An 18,078-nucleotide genomic window follows, 5' to 3' on the forward strand; every position below is an offset into this window, starting at 1 on the left:
ATTTCAGCCTGAGTAGTAGTAGTAGTAGTAGTAGTAGTAGTAGTAGTAATAAATAATAATAATTTATTATTTATACCCAGCTCATCTGGTTGGGTTTCCCCAGCCACTCTGGGCGGCTTCCAACAAAACACTAAAATACAGTGACCTATTAGACATTAAAAGCTTCCCTAAACAGGGCTGCCTTCAGATGTCTTCTAAAAGTTTGGTAGTTATTTTTCTCTTTGACATCTGGTGGGAGGGCGTTCCACAGGGCGGGTGCCACTACCGAGAAGGCCCTCTGCCAGGTTCCCTGTAACATCACTTCTTGCAATGAGGGAACCACCAGAAGGCCCTCAACACTGGATCTCAGTGTCCAGGCTGAACGATGGGGGTGGAAACGCTCCTTCAGGTATACTGGACCGAGGCCGTTTAGGCTTTAAAGGTCAGCACCAACACTTTGAATTGTGCTCGGAAATGTACTGGGAGCCAGTGTAGGTCTTTCAAGACCGGTGTTATATGGTCTCGGCGGCCGCTCCCAGTCACCAGTTTAGCTGCCGCATTCTGGATTAGTTGTAGTTTCCAGGTCACCTTCAAAGGTAACCCCACAGAGAGTGCATTGCAGTAGTCCAACCAAGAGATAACTAGAGCATGCACCACTCTGGCGATACAGTCTGCAACACCTGGTCTTAGCCTTTGTACCAGGTGGAGCTGGTAGACAGCTGCCCTGGACACAGAATTGACCTGCGCTTCCATGGACAGCTGTGAGTCCAAAATGACTCCCAGGCTGAGCACCTGGTCCTTCAGGGGCACAGTTACCCCATTCAGGAAAAGGGAGTCCTCCACACCCGCCTGTCTCCTGTCCCCCCCAAAACAGTACTTCTGTCTTGTCAGGATTCAATCTCAATCTGTTAGCCACCATCCATCCTCCAACTGCCTCCAGGACCTTCACCGCCTTCAACTCTCTTAAGCCCGTAACGATTCAAATAATTTTTGAAGGGGAAAGTCGGAATAAATGTAAACAAATATATGGACCGGTATTTTGATGATGACGTAGTCATGTGGACACTGGTAATCACTTATGGACATGAGCAGTACTGGTTCCACCTAGAAGCACCCCTTGAATTTATTTTTAAATTATAGTTGTTTGCAGGCTGTGTGCTCCCAATCCTCAGGACACATATCAACTTTGATTGTTAAAATGACCGTCACCCTTGCATTGCATCTACCTCTTCCCTTCTATTTTGTTGGGTGCAATACAGCACTACTGGTTTGGATCAGCTAATGTGAAATGTAGATCTACAGGGTGGGGTGGGAGCCAGATAAGATCTAAATAAACCAAACATTTGGAAGCAGTATAAACAAATTATTTAAATGCTGCACACATGACTTTGTCACATATCACCTCTTTCTGCCATACATATAATTTTGCCTCAGAATTGGGAAGCGAATGCTAAACCAAGAGGCCATATAACTTCATTATGCTTACAGTTCTTCTAGAAAGCGCAGGTGGTGGAAGTCCCCAGGCAGCAGCTCACTGATGTTGTTCATGCTCAAATCACTGAGAAAGAAAAACAAAGAAAAGGAAAGAAAATCAGAGTTTGGATCATTTGCAATACCCAAGTAAAACATAAACTTATAGGATCTAGTCCAGCCTGCAAAAAAAAAACTATCACTCATGTAGACTCTGCTCGGATCTTCATTCATTGTTAGGCAAAACCATGTTTTCACTCTGTGCAAAGTGCTAAAGGTTTGTTCAATTGTGCATATTGTAAATGAGAGGAGAAATGTTGTCTGGATGGCAATTTCAATAGCAGGAAGTTTTGTGTGGTTGAATAGTTCAGTAAGGCTTATGTTGCATATGCCACACAATAAGTGTATTGCTTTGTTATGCCATTTTGCCCTCAACTAGTACCACGTAGCAGATTCATCCCCAAAGTTTGCAAATAAAGTTCCCAAATGGAATTCACATGGGCTTGAAAGCCTTTTCCTTCAATGTGGTACAACTGAGATAGATATACAGTGGTACCTCGGGTTATATACGCTTCAGGTTACAGACGCTTCCGGTTACAGACGCTTCAGGTTACAGACTCCACTAACCCAGAAATAGTACCTCGGGTTAAGAACTTTGCTTTTTTGCTTCAGGATGAGAACAGAAATTGTGCTCCAGCGGCGCAAGGCCCCATGAGCTAAAGTGGTGCTTCAGGTTAAGAGCAGTTTCAGGTCAAGAACGGACCTCCGGAACGAATTAAGTTCTTAACCCGAAGTACCACTGTAAAGGGCAACTATAACAGAAGAAATGTCTTGAGGCAGTAGGTACCTGAGGTACCACTGTAGTTTAAGCAAACTTAAACAGGTTGGTTTTCATCACTGAAACAAGCCCACAGTGAGGTAACAAGTGAATCCAGGTAGGGAATGTAGCTCTTCTGTGGATTGACTGGGGTTACCAGCATGGTTTTTCTGTTGTTTAGTTTGTCTAGGTGCTTTAAGTTCCACATCCACGTCATCTGCCAGCTTCTTGCAATTCTCTATTATTGTGCTAAAGGGTTTCTTGCTACTTTCCCTGTGTTGTTCCATTATTCCCAGCAAATCTTGTATACGTGCCTTCATTTCCATTCCATGTAACAGATTGCACAGCTTAGGTGACGGGCTATAGTGTCAAAGAAGATTTGCTTATGATCACAAGACAATAAAACTGATGTCAAGTGATGTGCTAGACACTTGTTCTATGACAGGAAGATCTACTGTTCCAATTTTAAAAAGCTATTTCAGTAATGTTGAAACAAATAAATATACAAAGTTTATCCACACTTACCTTTCCTCCACGCTTCCTATGAGCGGTCTGCGCTTTAAAACTCCCTGTTTAATCACTTTTTGTTTTTGTTTCTTGCTTTGGAGCTTTCTTCATGAAAACCTGCTCTTTACCACTGAATCGGAGCAAATGACAATCCACAGAAAACCCAAATTGCTGTTTGTTGTGCTTCAGCTTTAAAGAGCAGATTTTCATGGAGAAAGCTCTAGGGCGAAAAAAAGGAACACTTGTACATGGAGCTTTAAAGTGCAGACCTGTGCCTGGAAAGGTAAGTATGGATAAGCCCTAAGTCTCATCTTCTGTATTGATCACCCCACATCCCATTGGCACCAGAGGTGTGGAAGTGGAGAGAAAAACAAGCACACATCAGCTGGACTGAGTTAAACAAAACTCACTTTATGGCTCAAATCTCAGCAAGTGCTCAGACTTAGCCTTTAATGGCATTTCACAATATTTGGGAATCTTTTAAATGTCTTTCTGCTGTTTTATAGATGTTTCATTTCAGCTTTTATATGATGGCCTTAATTTCCTTATCTGCTGCTTTTATGATCTTGAATTATGTTATTGGGCAGCTGTTTTGTTTTTTTGTCATATTTTAGCTTTATTGTAAGCCAACTTGGGGTCTTTGGCAAGAAGATGAGATATAAATACTGCAACTCAAACAAACAAGCAAGAAATCTTCCTCAGAAAATATAATTTAGCCATTGCTCATCACTATTGCTGAAATCCATTTCTTCAAGTTTCCCATACATAGATACCTTCTTGTCCATGAACTGGAGTTTTAATTTACTTTAAAAAAGGGGGGGGGGGAGGAATGGAACACAGTGCTTTTCTGCAAGCATACCTGGTTAAAAAAATATCTGATGCTGCATGCTGCATGTGGAAGTGGGGGTGATGAGAAACTTAAAACAAAATTCAGATATACTGTAGTCATCATATCTAAGGATTATGGTGCAGCCAGGCATGTAGTTTTGTCTGCTATCAGACGAAAACTGTAAGATGAAAATTCACTGAGAATGATTGTATTTTAAAAGGAAACAATTTTCCAACACTGAAGAAGATGGGGATAGAATAATGGCTGAAGAAGTTTGGTCCACATTGATCTTGTCAAAAGCTCATGCCTCTTTTTACTTATTAATAGTTTTTTTAAATACTAACAAGCAGCAGCAACAGCAGCAGCAGCAACAACAACAACAACAACAACAACAACAATAACTGATACCTCTTTAATGAGGCAACTGCTGTTGTAAACAAACAGTGGAAGAACATAAGGTGTGGAGGGCATCAGCAGTAAAAGTAAAGGGACCCCTGACCATTAAGTCCAGTCGCAGATGACTCTGGGGTTGCGGCACTCATCTCGCTTTACTGGCCGAGGGAGCTGGTGTTTGTCCGCAAACAGCTTCTGGGTCCTGTGGCCAGCTTGACTAAGCCACTTCTGGTGAACCAGAGCAGCGCACGGAAACACCGTTTACCTTCCCGCCAGAACGGTACCTATTTATCTACTTGCACTTTTGACATGCTTTCGAACTGCTAGGTTGGAGGGAGCAGGGACCGAGCAACGGGAGCTCACCCTGTCGTGGGGATTCGAACCACCAACCTTCTGATCAGCAAGCCCTAGGCTCTGTGGTTTAGACAACATTTGGCGACCATACTGAACTCGGGGAGTCCCACGCCTATCAGTTTGGAAGTGAAATAGGGCCACTCAAAAATAAGATAGTGGTTTCTTCATAGTCAGGAGGTGCCCCCCCTCCAGTGCTTCTGTGCCCACATCAAGCTCCTCGCCGCATCAACTTCCCCACTGCCTCCCCCTGTGTTACTGGCAGCCACCTCTGCATTGTAAAGCCAGGTAAACAGCACCAACCAACACAGCTCTGACCCACCAGCCGCTACAGATTACTTTGTAAATTAAAAGATTACTTTTAAAAAACTGAAAACAGCATTCCAATATGGGCTTATGTTCAGTGTCTTCCAGGACTGACTGAATTTGAGCCATGAAATGTTAAGATATCCCTTGAAAATAAAGAAGAAATAAAGATGGTGGGTGAAACTGGCCTTCTTGAGCCACTAATGTCTTTAGTTTAAATTAACTCTCATCCTCATGTTGTGCACAGACTTCAAGAGAGAGGAAAGGATAAAAGATATCTCTTTTCCTTCACCCTCTCCACCCCCCAGGGCCCCCAAACAACAGTTCAAGGCTCCTGTTCTTTGCTTATTTGTTTTGTTTGTTTGTTTTGTATATTTCTTTCAATTAAACACTGTCCAGGGTGGTTCACAATTAAATATAAAAAAATAAGGGAAGGGAAGTGAGAGAGGGTTTGTGAGGGATACACACCAGGGACACACTCAAAATGCAACATTTTGTTAAATTAGTACTTTTAAAAGTGTAAGAGTACTATTAAAATACCAACAGAGTCCAGCTCATCTAAGAGCTACATTATAGAGCTCATAGCATATAAAGTATATAGGAAACAACATAAACATTTCATAAATGATGTTATATTACATGTTAGGGGCAGATTAAACAATGGAGCATTTTTATGTATATCCCTATTTCTATTTACGCTACAAACAAACTGGTTTAATAGTTTAACTGATCTGGTTTGGGCATAAGTAAACATTTCAGCCAACTTAATAGTTGGGGAACCCTGGGAACTGCATTTTAAGAGTCAAGGCAAGGATCTGTACAAGATAATTCTCAGTATCCTCAGTAAAATACAATAGGAAGCCATGACAGAAAAACCTATATTGATTTTATATCAGTTCTGCCCTAAGTCACACTATGGCCTAAACACTTCTTGATAATTGGAGGACAAGATATATTATTCACACACAATTCTAAATGGAAAACAAGTTTTTGCAGTTTTTAAAATATTGCCTCTGCGGCATCCCAGTATAAAGAATGAATGCTTTCAGTCAGCCTTACTCACTGTACTACTACCCTGCTAAAATGTCAACATTCTGGATGAAAGCCCCAAAGAGTTTTTGCAGTCCTATGTAATGTTGGGCCTTGCTAAATTTAGAGACCTTAACTCACTTTCCTTACATTTCAGAAGCTTGCAAGAGAGCTTCTTATTCCTGTTAGCCCTAGGAATTCCCAACCTGAATACACTGGAAAATTAAGACAAAGTTCCTGGAAACTGAACCACATGTGATTCAGAGTCAGGCTTCATAACTCACCTGTCCCTCAAGGGGCTCCTTAATTCAAGCACTTTGATGTCCCTCGCCTCTCATAAACAAACCTTTTTACCTCTGCTTTTAGTTAGCATCATTATTTTTTTTCTTTTTTTGCCTAAAAGGCAAAAAGAAGTTACACCCCCCTCACATTAGTTTGCAAAGTCCACTGACAGTTTTCTGCCTCAGCTGTTAAATCTAAGGACACCAGGAGCCTAAGGCTTACAAGCTTCTGAAGTCCACTTGCCACATCAGAGGCCAACATTTTATGTATACTTCTTGCCAAGCACCACACATACAGCTAAGCATGCGAAATGTAAAATACTAAGCAACACACTAAAACCATTTTCACACAAAATACTTAAAAAGCACCTTTGAACCGCTCCCCAAGTCGAGCAAAAGCTATTAATATGACACAGAAAAAGAGAACAAAAATTCTAGGTCAATGTACATTCTCCTCAACTTAATTCTGTTACAGGTCTATTTCATACCCTCCAACATTCCTCCGATGAAAATAGGGATGTCCCATTATACTATTTATACCCCACATATATTACTGGGTTGTCCCAGTATTCTGGGCAGCTTCTAACATATATGAAAACATTAAAAAACATTAAAAAAAACCTTCCATATACAGGATTGCCTTCAGATAGCTCAGCGATTGGGTAACTCCACACCCTCCAACATTTCTCCAGTGAAAATAGGAACATTCTAAGGAAAAGTGGGACATTCTGGGATCCAGTTAGAAACTGGGACAGCTCTAAATCAGGGACGTCCCTGGAAAATAGGGACATTTGGAAGGTCTGCTATTTATGCATCACATACAATAATATCTTATTACAGCATGAGGTAAAAGAGGAGACCTCTGTCCTGTCCCCACAGCAAGGAAGCAAGGGCCAGCTTTGGTCTTTCAAATTTCCGTGGTGCCCTCTGTGATGAGAAAATTCAGTGCCCCCCTGCCTTCTCCCCTCATGGCTGCTTCATTTCTGCTGGGTTTCCTCTCATCTTCTCCCCACCCACCACCCTGCTCTGCCTTCTCCTCTCAACACAGGCAGTGTGCCACTAAAACACATCACATTTGGTTTGGTCCTCAATCCAATAGCTGAGAGGTGGCCTGCCAAATGTTCGTTTCATTCAGCTTTCATGCCTGAAATCTTCAGAGCCCTTTACCCTTGGAGAATTGTCTACTTCGTTCTGGTCAGCTGTGGCTTTCATCAAACATTCAGGACTGAGGATATTTTTTTAAAGGGACAGGCGGGGGAACGAATGAGGGAGCTGTTCTCTAAGAAGTAAGTGTACAGTGTGCAGAGTTCCTGGCTTAGGAAGGAATGCACCTGAGCAGGTGTGGATCATACACCTGGGTAATCCTTTAATCCCAGTGAACCTACTGCAAGATGTGTCTCATGAGCACCCTGAGACCAATAGCTAGAAACCACAGGAGGTTAGAGTGCTCTTGTGTTCAAATCCTGCTTGTGGGTTTCCCACAGGCATCTGCTTGGCCAGTGTGAGAACTCAGTGCTGGATTAAATTGGGCCATTGGCCGATCCAGCAGGCTCTTCTTAAGTTCTTACAATAGGGTCAGACCTCCAAAGAAGACAGCAGTTCCTTCTGCTGTTTCCTCCACTGCTCTTCAATGTTCATATTTCACTCTCATCTCCTTACTCTCTTATGCCAGCTGCAAAGATTCTGTTGCAAACTAAACACCTGTTGACACCTGCCTTGACTGCTTTTGTACTCCTTTCCATTGAAAAATTGCTTTACACAGGCTAGTGGTCTTAAAACAATGCAAATAAGTAAATATATATATATATATATATATATATATATATATATATATATATTCTGAATACACCACAACAAAAGGATTTTTTTTTTTTAAGTAAGTTCATCTTGCACTATGTAATGACAGTGTACCTGTGGCTCTTTAGATGCTGGACTACGCTTCATACAGATGACTATTGCCTGGGCTGGCTGGGGCTGATGGGAGTTGGAGTCCAACAACATTTGGAGGGGCACAAATTATCCATCCTTGCCATAGAGCCAGTCAGAATCTAAAAATATTTGCTATTAGGAAATCACCAAAATGCTGACCAGAGTTGCTTGTAGACTGTCACAACACCAGCATTTTATCATTTTAACAAGCAAACATCAAAGGTTTTATGAGACACCACTGAGTACAGAATACATTTTCTGACCTAGACCGTAGGCCAATAGATTATGAGATTACCAATTTAAGGGTCACCCTCCACTGTGACTGTTCAATGTTTTACCCTGAAATCTCAACCCACTTAGCTCTCAAATAGTCTATGTCAGGCCATCTTTGGCGGATTGCACAAGATTTCAGTTTGCCTTGAGAGTAAAAGAAAAACCTTAAAAGAAAAAGAGGTTTTCTTTGGAGGGTCAAAGGCACCTCTTTGCTCTGGCCTAACCTCTTGAAAAGGCGTAAACATATCTGGTCAAATTAAGCATTAGCTGTTTCTATGACCACAGGACATGCTGCAAATTCAACAAAGACCTCTTAGTTGGACCTAAATGAAATGAAGTTAAAATTCCACAATCAGCCCACCAGCTTTCAGCTGACACATATAGGCTAGAGTTTTCCATAAGGTTAAATCTGGATATGACTATGGATTGAAGCGAAGCTGAATTTGCAGTAGCTAACAGGGGCACTTAATGCTTATGTCACATTCCTATTTTGTGGTTGGGGTTCCATAGCATACTGGCAAATTCAGGTTGGGCAATTAAAGTGGATTTGGAGCCCTAGCGCAATAAACCTGCTTTCCCACCCACCCCAAAATTGACTTCTCCCATAAGGAAAATGCATTGAAAAGTGCTTGATGCAACAAATCAAAATGAAGGCTCAATAAATAGCCAATGTCACATAACTTCCACGCAAGCTGTGCAAACAAATCAAGCTGAATGCTTAATAAAAGAGCTGTCATTGACCAAATCAGAATCCACTACATTATAAAGAAACTTTGTTTCTTCGTAAATACATTATCTTGCCATCTACCCTCACCGGTTCTAACCATATCTGTGAGCTTCAATATGCATACTATGTCCTAGATTTTAGTTATCCATTATCTCATGGACAGTGTTCATATTTATTTTTTTTTAAAGATATTTATTAAAGTTTCAAAAAAAATACAAAAAATGCAGAATACAGAAAGAAAAGGAATAAAGTTTTTTTTTTTAATATAACCAAAGAAATAAAAAATAAAAAATAAAAACATACCAAATAAAACAATTAAAAGAACATTAAGTTTCCATAACCTATCTTCCTTATACTTATTTCCCCGGACCTCCTCATACCTCCCTTTTTTGTATTCCAGTTCAATTTGTTGATTCAGCAAATCCTTACCATTAAAATTACCCAGTTGCAAACCTTTTTTCATATCTCTTAATGCATTACAGCTAAAAAAAACCCTTAGTTTCTATCCAATATCCTTCTAAGATTCCTTAATTTTACAATATTTCTGTAAATAGTCTTTAAATTTCTTCCAGTCTTCTTTCACCGTCTCTTCTCTCTGGTCTCGGATTCTGCCAGTCATTTCCGCCAGTTCCATGTAGTCAATCACCTTCATCTGCCATTCTTCCAGAGTGGGTAGATCTTGTGTCTTCCAATACTTTGCGATGAGTATTCTTGCTGCTGTTGTTGCATACATAAAAAAAGTTCTATCCTTCTTTGGCACCAATTGGCCGACAATGCCCAGAAGAAAGGCCTCTGGTTTCTTCAGAAAGGTATATTTAAATACCTTTTTCAATTCATTATATATCATTTCCCAGAAAGCCTTGATCTTTGGGCACGTCCACCAAAGGTGAAAGAATGTACCTTCAGTTTCTTTACATTTCCAACATTTATTATCGGGCAAATGATAGATTTTTGCAAGCTTGACTGGGGTCATGTACCACCTGTATATCATTTTCATAATATTCTCTCTTAAGGCATTACATGCCGTAAACTTCATACCTGTGGTCCATAACTGTTCCCAGTCAGCAAACATAATATTGTGTCCAACATCTTGTGCCCATTTAATCATAGCAGATTTCACCGTTTCATCCTGAGTGTTCCATTTCAACAGCAAGTTATACATTCTTGACAAATTCTTAGTTTTGGGTTCTAGCAGTTCTGTTTCTAATTTTGACTTTTCCACCTGGAAGCCTATTTTCTTATCCAAATTATATGCCTCCATTATCTGATAATAGTGAAGCCAATCTCGCACTTTGTTTTTTAATTTCTCAAAACTCTGCAATTTCAGTCTATCTCCGTCTTGTTCCAAAATTTCCCAATATTTTGGCCATTTGGCCTCCATATTGAGCCTTTTCAGAGCTTTTGCTTCCATTGGTGACAGACAGTGTTCATATTTTTTCAAATAATAATTCTGGCAGTGGTCAAGAGATGTTGTATTAATTCCCTGTCCTGCATAAGTAAAGTTTCTTTAACATATCCAGATAGTAAAATTGTAAGATTCACGGGTGAAGCATAGCCTGCTATCGCTTCACTTTCCATTGCTTTATCCTCCTCAAATTTTAAAATTTATTTTAGGACACATCCAGAATATATGCCATATCCCAGCTCTTGCAGCTTCATACCTCCAACAAGTTTCCCTTGCTGTTCTGCATACTTAAGATGTTGAGGTGTTAGGTACCAATGGAACATAATGACACCATTTCATCCATCTGACTAAGCTCAGTATGGTCTACAATCATCATTGATCTTCAAATGATAGGTTGGATCAGCTGCTGGGTCACAGCTTAATTTAATGTGAGACACAACAGAAGCACTACTACAATACAAATATATGGGAAGGAAGGAAGGAAGGAAGGAAGGAAGGAAGGAAGGAAGGAAAGAAAGAAAGAAAGAAAGAAAGAAAGAAAGAAAGAAAGAAAAAGAAAGAAAGAAAGAAAGAAAGAAAGAAAGAAAGAAAGAAAGAAAGAAGTTCCTAAATGCATGTTTGGGTTAAAGGTGAGTCCTGGATCTGAAAAGGTTTAAGACTACCAGTCTACATTGACAGGCAGCGACTGTCCAGGTTTTATCTAATACATATATATCCCCACTTTCCTCCAAGAAGCTGAAGGCAGTAAATTATTAATATTATTAGAATTAATATTAATATTAGTATTAGTGTTATCCGACCTTCACCAGCAGGTCCCAGGGCAGGTTACAACAATTTAAAGTTCAGTATTGAAAACAGTTGAAGCAAATCACAACCATAGGGATAAGGTAGCTCCTAAAAACACATGTCAGGTGTCAAAGGCTGGGGTAAAGAGGTGCATCTTCCACATTTGCTGAAAACTAGACAGTGAAGATGCCAGATGCGCCTCTCTGGGAGGGAATTCCACAACTTGGGGGCTGCCACAGAAACAGCTTCTCCCCCTTTCTAATTTATCTTCCCAAGAACACACTGAGATAGGTTAGGCTGAGAAATACTGACTGGACCAAGGTTACCCAGTAGGCTTCATGCCTGAGCAGGAATTTGAATCCGGGTACCCCAGGTCCTAGTCCAACACTCTAACCACTACACCACAGCTCTCCCTGGAGATGCTGGGGATGGGACCTATGAACTGCTGCATGCAGAGCTGGTGCTGAACCACAACCCTTCCCCTAAGCAATTCCGGTCTCAACACATTTACTAGTAGGATTATATATGGTTGGATAAATCTACCCAGTGGCAGGAGATGCTTCCCAGTGGGGGTTGTGGGCCTGGTGCTTTTTGTGCACACCACCAGCTTTCAATATTTGAATGACCTGTTGCCAGCATTAAGTGCGCAGTCATGAAGAGGAAGTAACTTAGCTAATTCTACTCAAGATTACACATGGAGATGTCTGAAGACCATTGCCTCATAGAGCATTATGATCACCACTTAAATTTGGCAATTAAAGCCACCTCCCTAGAGGAAGTTAATTTTTTATAAGCTATTTTAGGGTTGACTTTAGATGCTCATAAAATTTCTATAAAGATGGTGTCTTTCTTGTCAAATTTTATTTCTTACTGGCAGCGTTCTTAAAAATATAAATAAACATGGGAATAGCATTCATTCTCTGATTGTGAAGCTTGTCTCATAAATTCATTGTTCAAGATCTCTATCTGTTCAAGTCGGTGGAATCTTTGGCAATGCAGCAAGCTAGATGATGCCTTACCATCTCCCTGATATCTCTAAGGGCTTGTTCACACTTCGTTTATTCTCTGCCTAGAAAGCAAGGGTCCAAACAGTTTTGCATTTGCCCCACCACTTTCCCTGGGAAAACTTGCTTTTTACCACTGAATCGGAGCAAACATCAATCCATGGAAAATCCGAATGGCATTTGCTCCAGTTCAGTAGTAAAGAGTGGGTTCCACATAAACACAAACTCTGGGGAAAGCTGCAGGGCAAGTGGATGTGTGGGTGAGTTCTAAGAGTTCAAAGGTCCAGTACTTCATATGAAATGAGATTCATTTGCATTGCCAGGTATTAGGCGACTCAGCAGGAAAACCCTGTCCTTGGCCTCTGGTTTTGTTCTAGTTAATGACTATTGCTCTATCCATTCCAAAAGGGTTGATTCTTACACCAGAATTCCAAAGTGCAGAAGACAGAGCACAATGTCCTCTGCAGATGAATTAAGACCCCATATTGTCAAAGGACACAAATAATAAAGTGAATAAAGGGACACCCTTTTCAACTCTGAAGAAATCTAAGGGAAGCCCGCTAACTATTGCTCTCAGAGCCGTCGGCAGCGCGGCAGCAGTGGGAGGCCCCATTAGCTAAAGTGGTGCTTCAGGTTAAGAACAGTTTCAGGTTAAGAACAGACCTTCAGAACGAATTAAGTACGTAACCAGAGGTACCACTGTATATGGCTGGCGGGCGTGCAGCTTCCTTCCCAAGCCTCTGCGGGAGGACAGCGATCTCCGCAGAGGCTTGGGGAAAGGTCGACAACGCTGGGAAAGGGAGGGGCGCCTGAGGGATCTTTGCACCACGGCGCCGGATATGCTTAAGACGGCCCTGATTGCTCTGAATCCAGGATCACACCTCTGATCCAATAAATAAACTCTACGAACAAATTGAACATAAATAATGTGCAAAAGAGGAAATTCCAATTATTTCCCCTTCTCTGCCCCCCATGCTCTGTTCTAGGTGTTCTCCCAACTGCCCTGGAGCTAGTTGGAGTGGGGGGAAAGCCCTCTTGAGCTAGTGGGACTTGTTGCGCTGGCTCCTGCTAGTGCAACTATTTAATTGAATCCAGTCCCCATCTGGCCTGAAGTGGACCTTTCTCTTTTGATAACGCATCTGCAATGAAGCGATCCTAAATGCAAACTTTGTGTTCTATGGGAAGGACATGGACTTCCACGGAAAAACAGTCTTAAGAGTGCATCCATGCCACAAACATAGCTCAGGTACTTTCAAGTGCTCAGTTTTTCCTTTTATTCTTACCATATTTTGTGGCACACCGCTGATAGAACTATGATTGTTTAGTAAAGTGTCGTGCCAAATTCAGAAATATCTAGTAAAATAAGATTTATTAACATTAAAAGTAAGAGAGCTAAAAGTAACATGTAATCACAAACCAATTTTACTCACCTCCCCAGGACTCCTCCCATTCCTTTATATAACAAGTCTCCATTCCCTCCCAAGTACCAGGTAAATGTGTGAAAATGTAATGAACTGCCTTAAATCTGTGTAACCACATAGATGCTTCAAAGATCCCTAAGAGTCTGTGGGCATGTCAGGTCTAGGAGCGGGTGCAGATTTTGGCTTCCAAAGAACCCCAGAGGTCGTTGAATAACCCACCCTGAACTCCAGTAAAGAAAAAATGGAAGTGACACCTGTGTATAATTAGATCAGAAGTTTTTTGGAAATTGATGTGGAAGTAAAGCCCCCCGGGAATATTTCGTATGAATTTGAAGAACTTTTAAAAACGAATATTCAAATATTATTAAATTGCTAGAAGACTGAGCTGTATTTACCCTGGAGCTAATGATGCATGTTAGAGATTGCCCCCAAGTTTATATATTTTTTGGAATATGATTCTTGAAAACATAAGGGAAATTACAGGTTATGGTTCCAGCTGACCTCCGGTGGTATTATTCTGTTACGTGTGAGTTTTATGAGAGTTATTAAATTTTTTATTAATTTTTTGATGGCAGCTAGGATGGCCATAAACTACAAAGGGAAACAAAGAAATGTACCCACTTTAATGGAATCGACTTAAAAAGTATAACTTGTGGTGTACATCATTAAAATAATTAATATTATACGCTTTCTCCTCCCAAAATCCAAAGATTCCCTATGCTTTGAAAATCCGATCAGGAGAGCTACATGGACCAGATTTAAGGAGGAGAAAGGGTGGGACAGCAGGAGCTGGAGAACACTGCATGGACGAGGGGGGAACTAAAGGAGACATGAGGGGTTCACAGTCCACATTAAGCAGAGGTATGGATGCGTGCTTACTGCTTAGTGTTGTGTACGCATTATGCATTTGAAGAACACTTAAAGCACATTGCTTTGCTCAAAGAATCCTAGGAGCTGTAATCTCCCAGCGCCCTTAACAATAATTCCCATGAATCTTTGGGGGAAGTCATAGGAACCAACTCCCAGGAGCTGAAGAGTCTTCACCCCTGCCCAATAAAATATATGAGGGGGCTGTGGCTCCCCAAAGTTGATGAGCATTGCTATTCAAATGGTGTGTGTTATGTACTGAAGTTCTCACCCTGGGCCAGCAGGGGGATACTGCAGATAGTTTTCACTCAGGTCCACATATGCAAATAGGGGATTGAAAGTGACATTCAGTGACTGGATAGTTACAGAAAATGGTTACAGCTGCATTGTAATGGAGCTCTATATAAGCAGGCTGGCTGAACCCTTCAGTTCAGTTCAGTTCAGTTCTGTTCTGTGAATAAACAAGAGCTGTTTGAAGAATCACTGTGCCGTCTGATATGTTCACCCACAACTTAACAGTGTGCGTGCAGCATGTCATGTGATCAGGGGCCCTCTCAATCTTTTATCCAAGTTGGCACCCCTGGGGGAAGTTATGTGCTATACATGTGCTTTAAATGTAAATTGTGTACGCACCCTCAGCCTGCGATCACCAGGAACAGAGTATTAACCTCAGGCTTAAGTATCTATGTACACCCTGAACACCAACTTCTTCCATTTTTGTAAGCTGTAATGTACCAAGGCAGACAATGGCATTTCCCTCATTGTGACAGCAAAACCAGTTTACATCTGGCTCTTGTAGATAATAGGGCAACTTTCCTCAACTATTCCGTTTCGAGGAGCTCAAGAGATTAGGCTCTCCCCTGCCTCCTTGATACTTTCTGAAACTCCTGATAGGTATACAAAAGCAAATGGCCCATTCCACAAAATTCTGGCAGCGCCTTACCTCTGATCTCTTGCCAACTGCTTCGAGGTAGATTGGCAGGGAGCGGTCTGGTGAAAACAGAAGCAACCACAGCAAACACTGCCAAAGCCCACAGTACTGGGCAGGAATGGCATGTTACACAAGCAGCTACCACTGACCTCAAGTTTCATGCCTTCAGTACTCCAAGTAGGGTGTAAGGTGGCTGAAGGAAACAGCTTTCCTAGTCAAAGAAACTGATAATTCTCAGCAGGTGATGATGGAGCATATCAGGCTTTGCTAATGTCACGCATGAACTGATTGAGCGGCCACAATACAACATGCCCCAGAATCTTCTGCAATGTGTTCTACTACCATGGCAGACGTGCAGATGTTCCTTAGCTGATGAGTCAAGGTAGAACACGTTATCTGAAGGCACAACTCTGAAAACTAGTGCCATAGGACATGCATTGCTGCAGGAAATGCAATGTGGTTGCACAACTTCAGCTCCAGTTTCTCAGGGTGGATGATGCGTTTGAGCTTGGAAGGAAACTTAATGAAAATACTAGCATGGCAAATTATTGGTGCTGTGTGATTGCATGCCACGAAGCGTGCATTGGAGCTGCGTTTCTTTTCTAGGGGAGGCCAAAATTGCTGCATGTTCTATCTATTTTCTTCTTTCCCAATTTAGGGCTTGCTCAATGGCTGCTCCTGACATGGTCTGTAAGAGATGTCTTACCCTAAGCTGTTTGTGCTGATTAGTCAACACAGGGAGAGGTAGCCAAGTATTGCAAGAGGAAAAATGGCCAATGAACCAACAAATAAACTTTCCAAAAACTCTCAGGTGCGTTATCTATTACCTTCTTCAAAATCTTTAGTCCTAGGAGTTTCTTTCTGGGTCCTAAAACTGCTCTAGAACATCCAGAGGCAATTTCAAAGCTTTTAGAAAAATGTTTTGGTTTAACCAGGTCAGACTTTGGTTTTTAAAAATAGAATTTATTTATTTGTTAAATTTAAATGGTCTCCATTCAACAAATGTTTCCTGAGCAGCTTAAGAGCCAAGAGCAAAACAATATTTTTTTTTTTTTAAAAACGAACAAACATGCAATACTTAAAAACAGAAAACAATAAAAAAAACCTAGCATAATGTGCTTTAAAGTAACATTTAGATAGGTGGAATTTTATATTCACATCACTCTTGTGACATATGATAGGCGGAGAAATAGTGACTCCCCAAGGCCACCAGTCAGCTTAATAGCTGAACGGCTTACAGTTGCCAGCTTTGGGCTCTTCTGCTCTGAGAAGGAAAGTGACATTAACTGCATAGGGAATCTCCAGATTTAGATAGGAAAAGGTGTGGGAAAGCAGGAGGAAAATGCCAGATGGGGAGGAATTAAAGGAGACACAAGGAGTTCACAATCCACATTAAGCTGAGGGATAGACAGGCCTTTTGTTTCTGTTGGGACTCCTCTGCCTTTAATAGCTACAGAAATTATGCAGGCAAACCTTTTCATATCAATGTCCCTATTTTCCAGGGACAGTCTCAGATTTACAGAAGCCATCTCGGTTTCTGATTTGATCCAGGAATGTCCTTCTTTTCCTTAAGATATCCCTATTTTCAACGGAGAAATGTTAGATGGTATGGAGTTATGTGACACTTAGACGGTATGGAGTTCAGAAGACATTTGAAGGCAGCCCTGTATAGGGACATTTTAAAATGTTTTATGTTTTATTATGTTTTTATATATGCTGGAAGTCACCCAGAGTGGTTGGGGCAATAATAAACATTATTATTATGAAATAGGATGTCCCTATTTTCATCAGAGAAATGTTGGAGGGTATGCAGTTCACCTCTATGCTATGTCAAGTTTCTTGGATAAAATTTCAGAATATTGTACACATAAAAGAGGTGTGGAAACCAATCCCTGGCAGGGAAAGATGAAAGCTCTTATTTTCAGGGATTTCAATTAAATCCTATTTCCCAACAGATAGCCACAATACCATATTGCCATTGGCTTTGTGTGTGTCCTTTCCACTTCAGAAATATATTGATCCTGACTTGTATGCATAAAAATCTATATACCAGTTTTAAATATCTGCAAAACCTACTGTGGTATTTTCAAATCATATTTAAAAAATGTTATACTGCATTATTAAGCATTCAAGCATGCAGCATCGAGCAACTTTTTAAATAACAAGTGACTAGACTAGAAGGAAAACAACTTGTCCTGGATATCAAGATGAAAGTTCTACGTGTGTGTATCTGTCTGTCTATCTATCTATCTATCTATCGATCTATCATCTATCATCTGTCTATCTCTCAGATAGTTACGTGCAGAATCAAAGCCACAGTCTTACAAGAATATTAGAGTTGTCACTTTTTAATGCTAGGTCTACTACAGTGCAAGACACACAGGCTGAAAAACAGATATTAAGCTGGTGGTTTGATCCATCACTATCTCTACCCCACAAAAAACCTTACAACTGAATTTCTATGTATCACCCAGCCTGCTTGCTCATAGAACAGGAGCAGGAACAAGGTGGTAACTTTGACCCAACCTTACTTTGCAAATCATTTAATGAATTTCTTAGTTTGCTGAGATTCACTCCAATCAATGGATTTGTGAGCTGCCCTGAGATCTTCGGATGAAGGGTGGGATACAAATTTAATAAATGGTAATAATAAAACTCTGGATATTTTCAGAAGAGTTTAACTGATAACTACTGAGGGGAAAGAACATAATTTGTGAGGCTGGTTTGTGGTTATTTGACTGCTGTTTATTTATCTGTTTTGAGAATGTGCTCT

General features: G+C 40.8%; 1 protein-coding gene across 1 annotated transcript in view; it reads right to left on the reverse strand.

Annotated features, from left to right (window-relative positions):
- LGR6 (leucine rich repeat containing G protein-coupled receptor 6) overlaps positions 1-18,078 on the reverse strand; it is a 139,302-nt gene that overhangs the window by 80,180 nt on the left and 41,044 nt on the right. Inside the window, exon 2 of the mRNA XM_081009816.1 lies at positions 1,466-1,537. Coding sequence (XP_080865942.1) covers positions 1,466-1,537 — 72 coding nt within the window. The remainder of the gene's footprint in view (positions 1-1,465; positions 1,538-18,078) is intronic.

This window comes from Podarcis pityusensis (assembly GCF_964106645.2).
Source record: "Podarcis pityusensis genome assembly, chromosome: 6".
NCBI classification, from domain to species: domain Eukaryota; kingdom Metazoa; phylum Chordata; class Lepidosauria; order Squamata; family Lacertidae; genus Podarcis; species Podarcis pityusensis.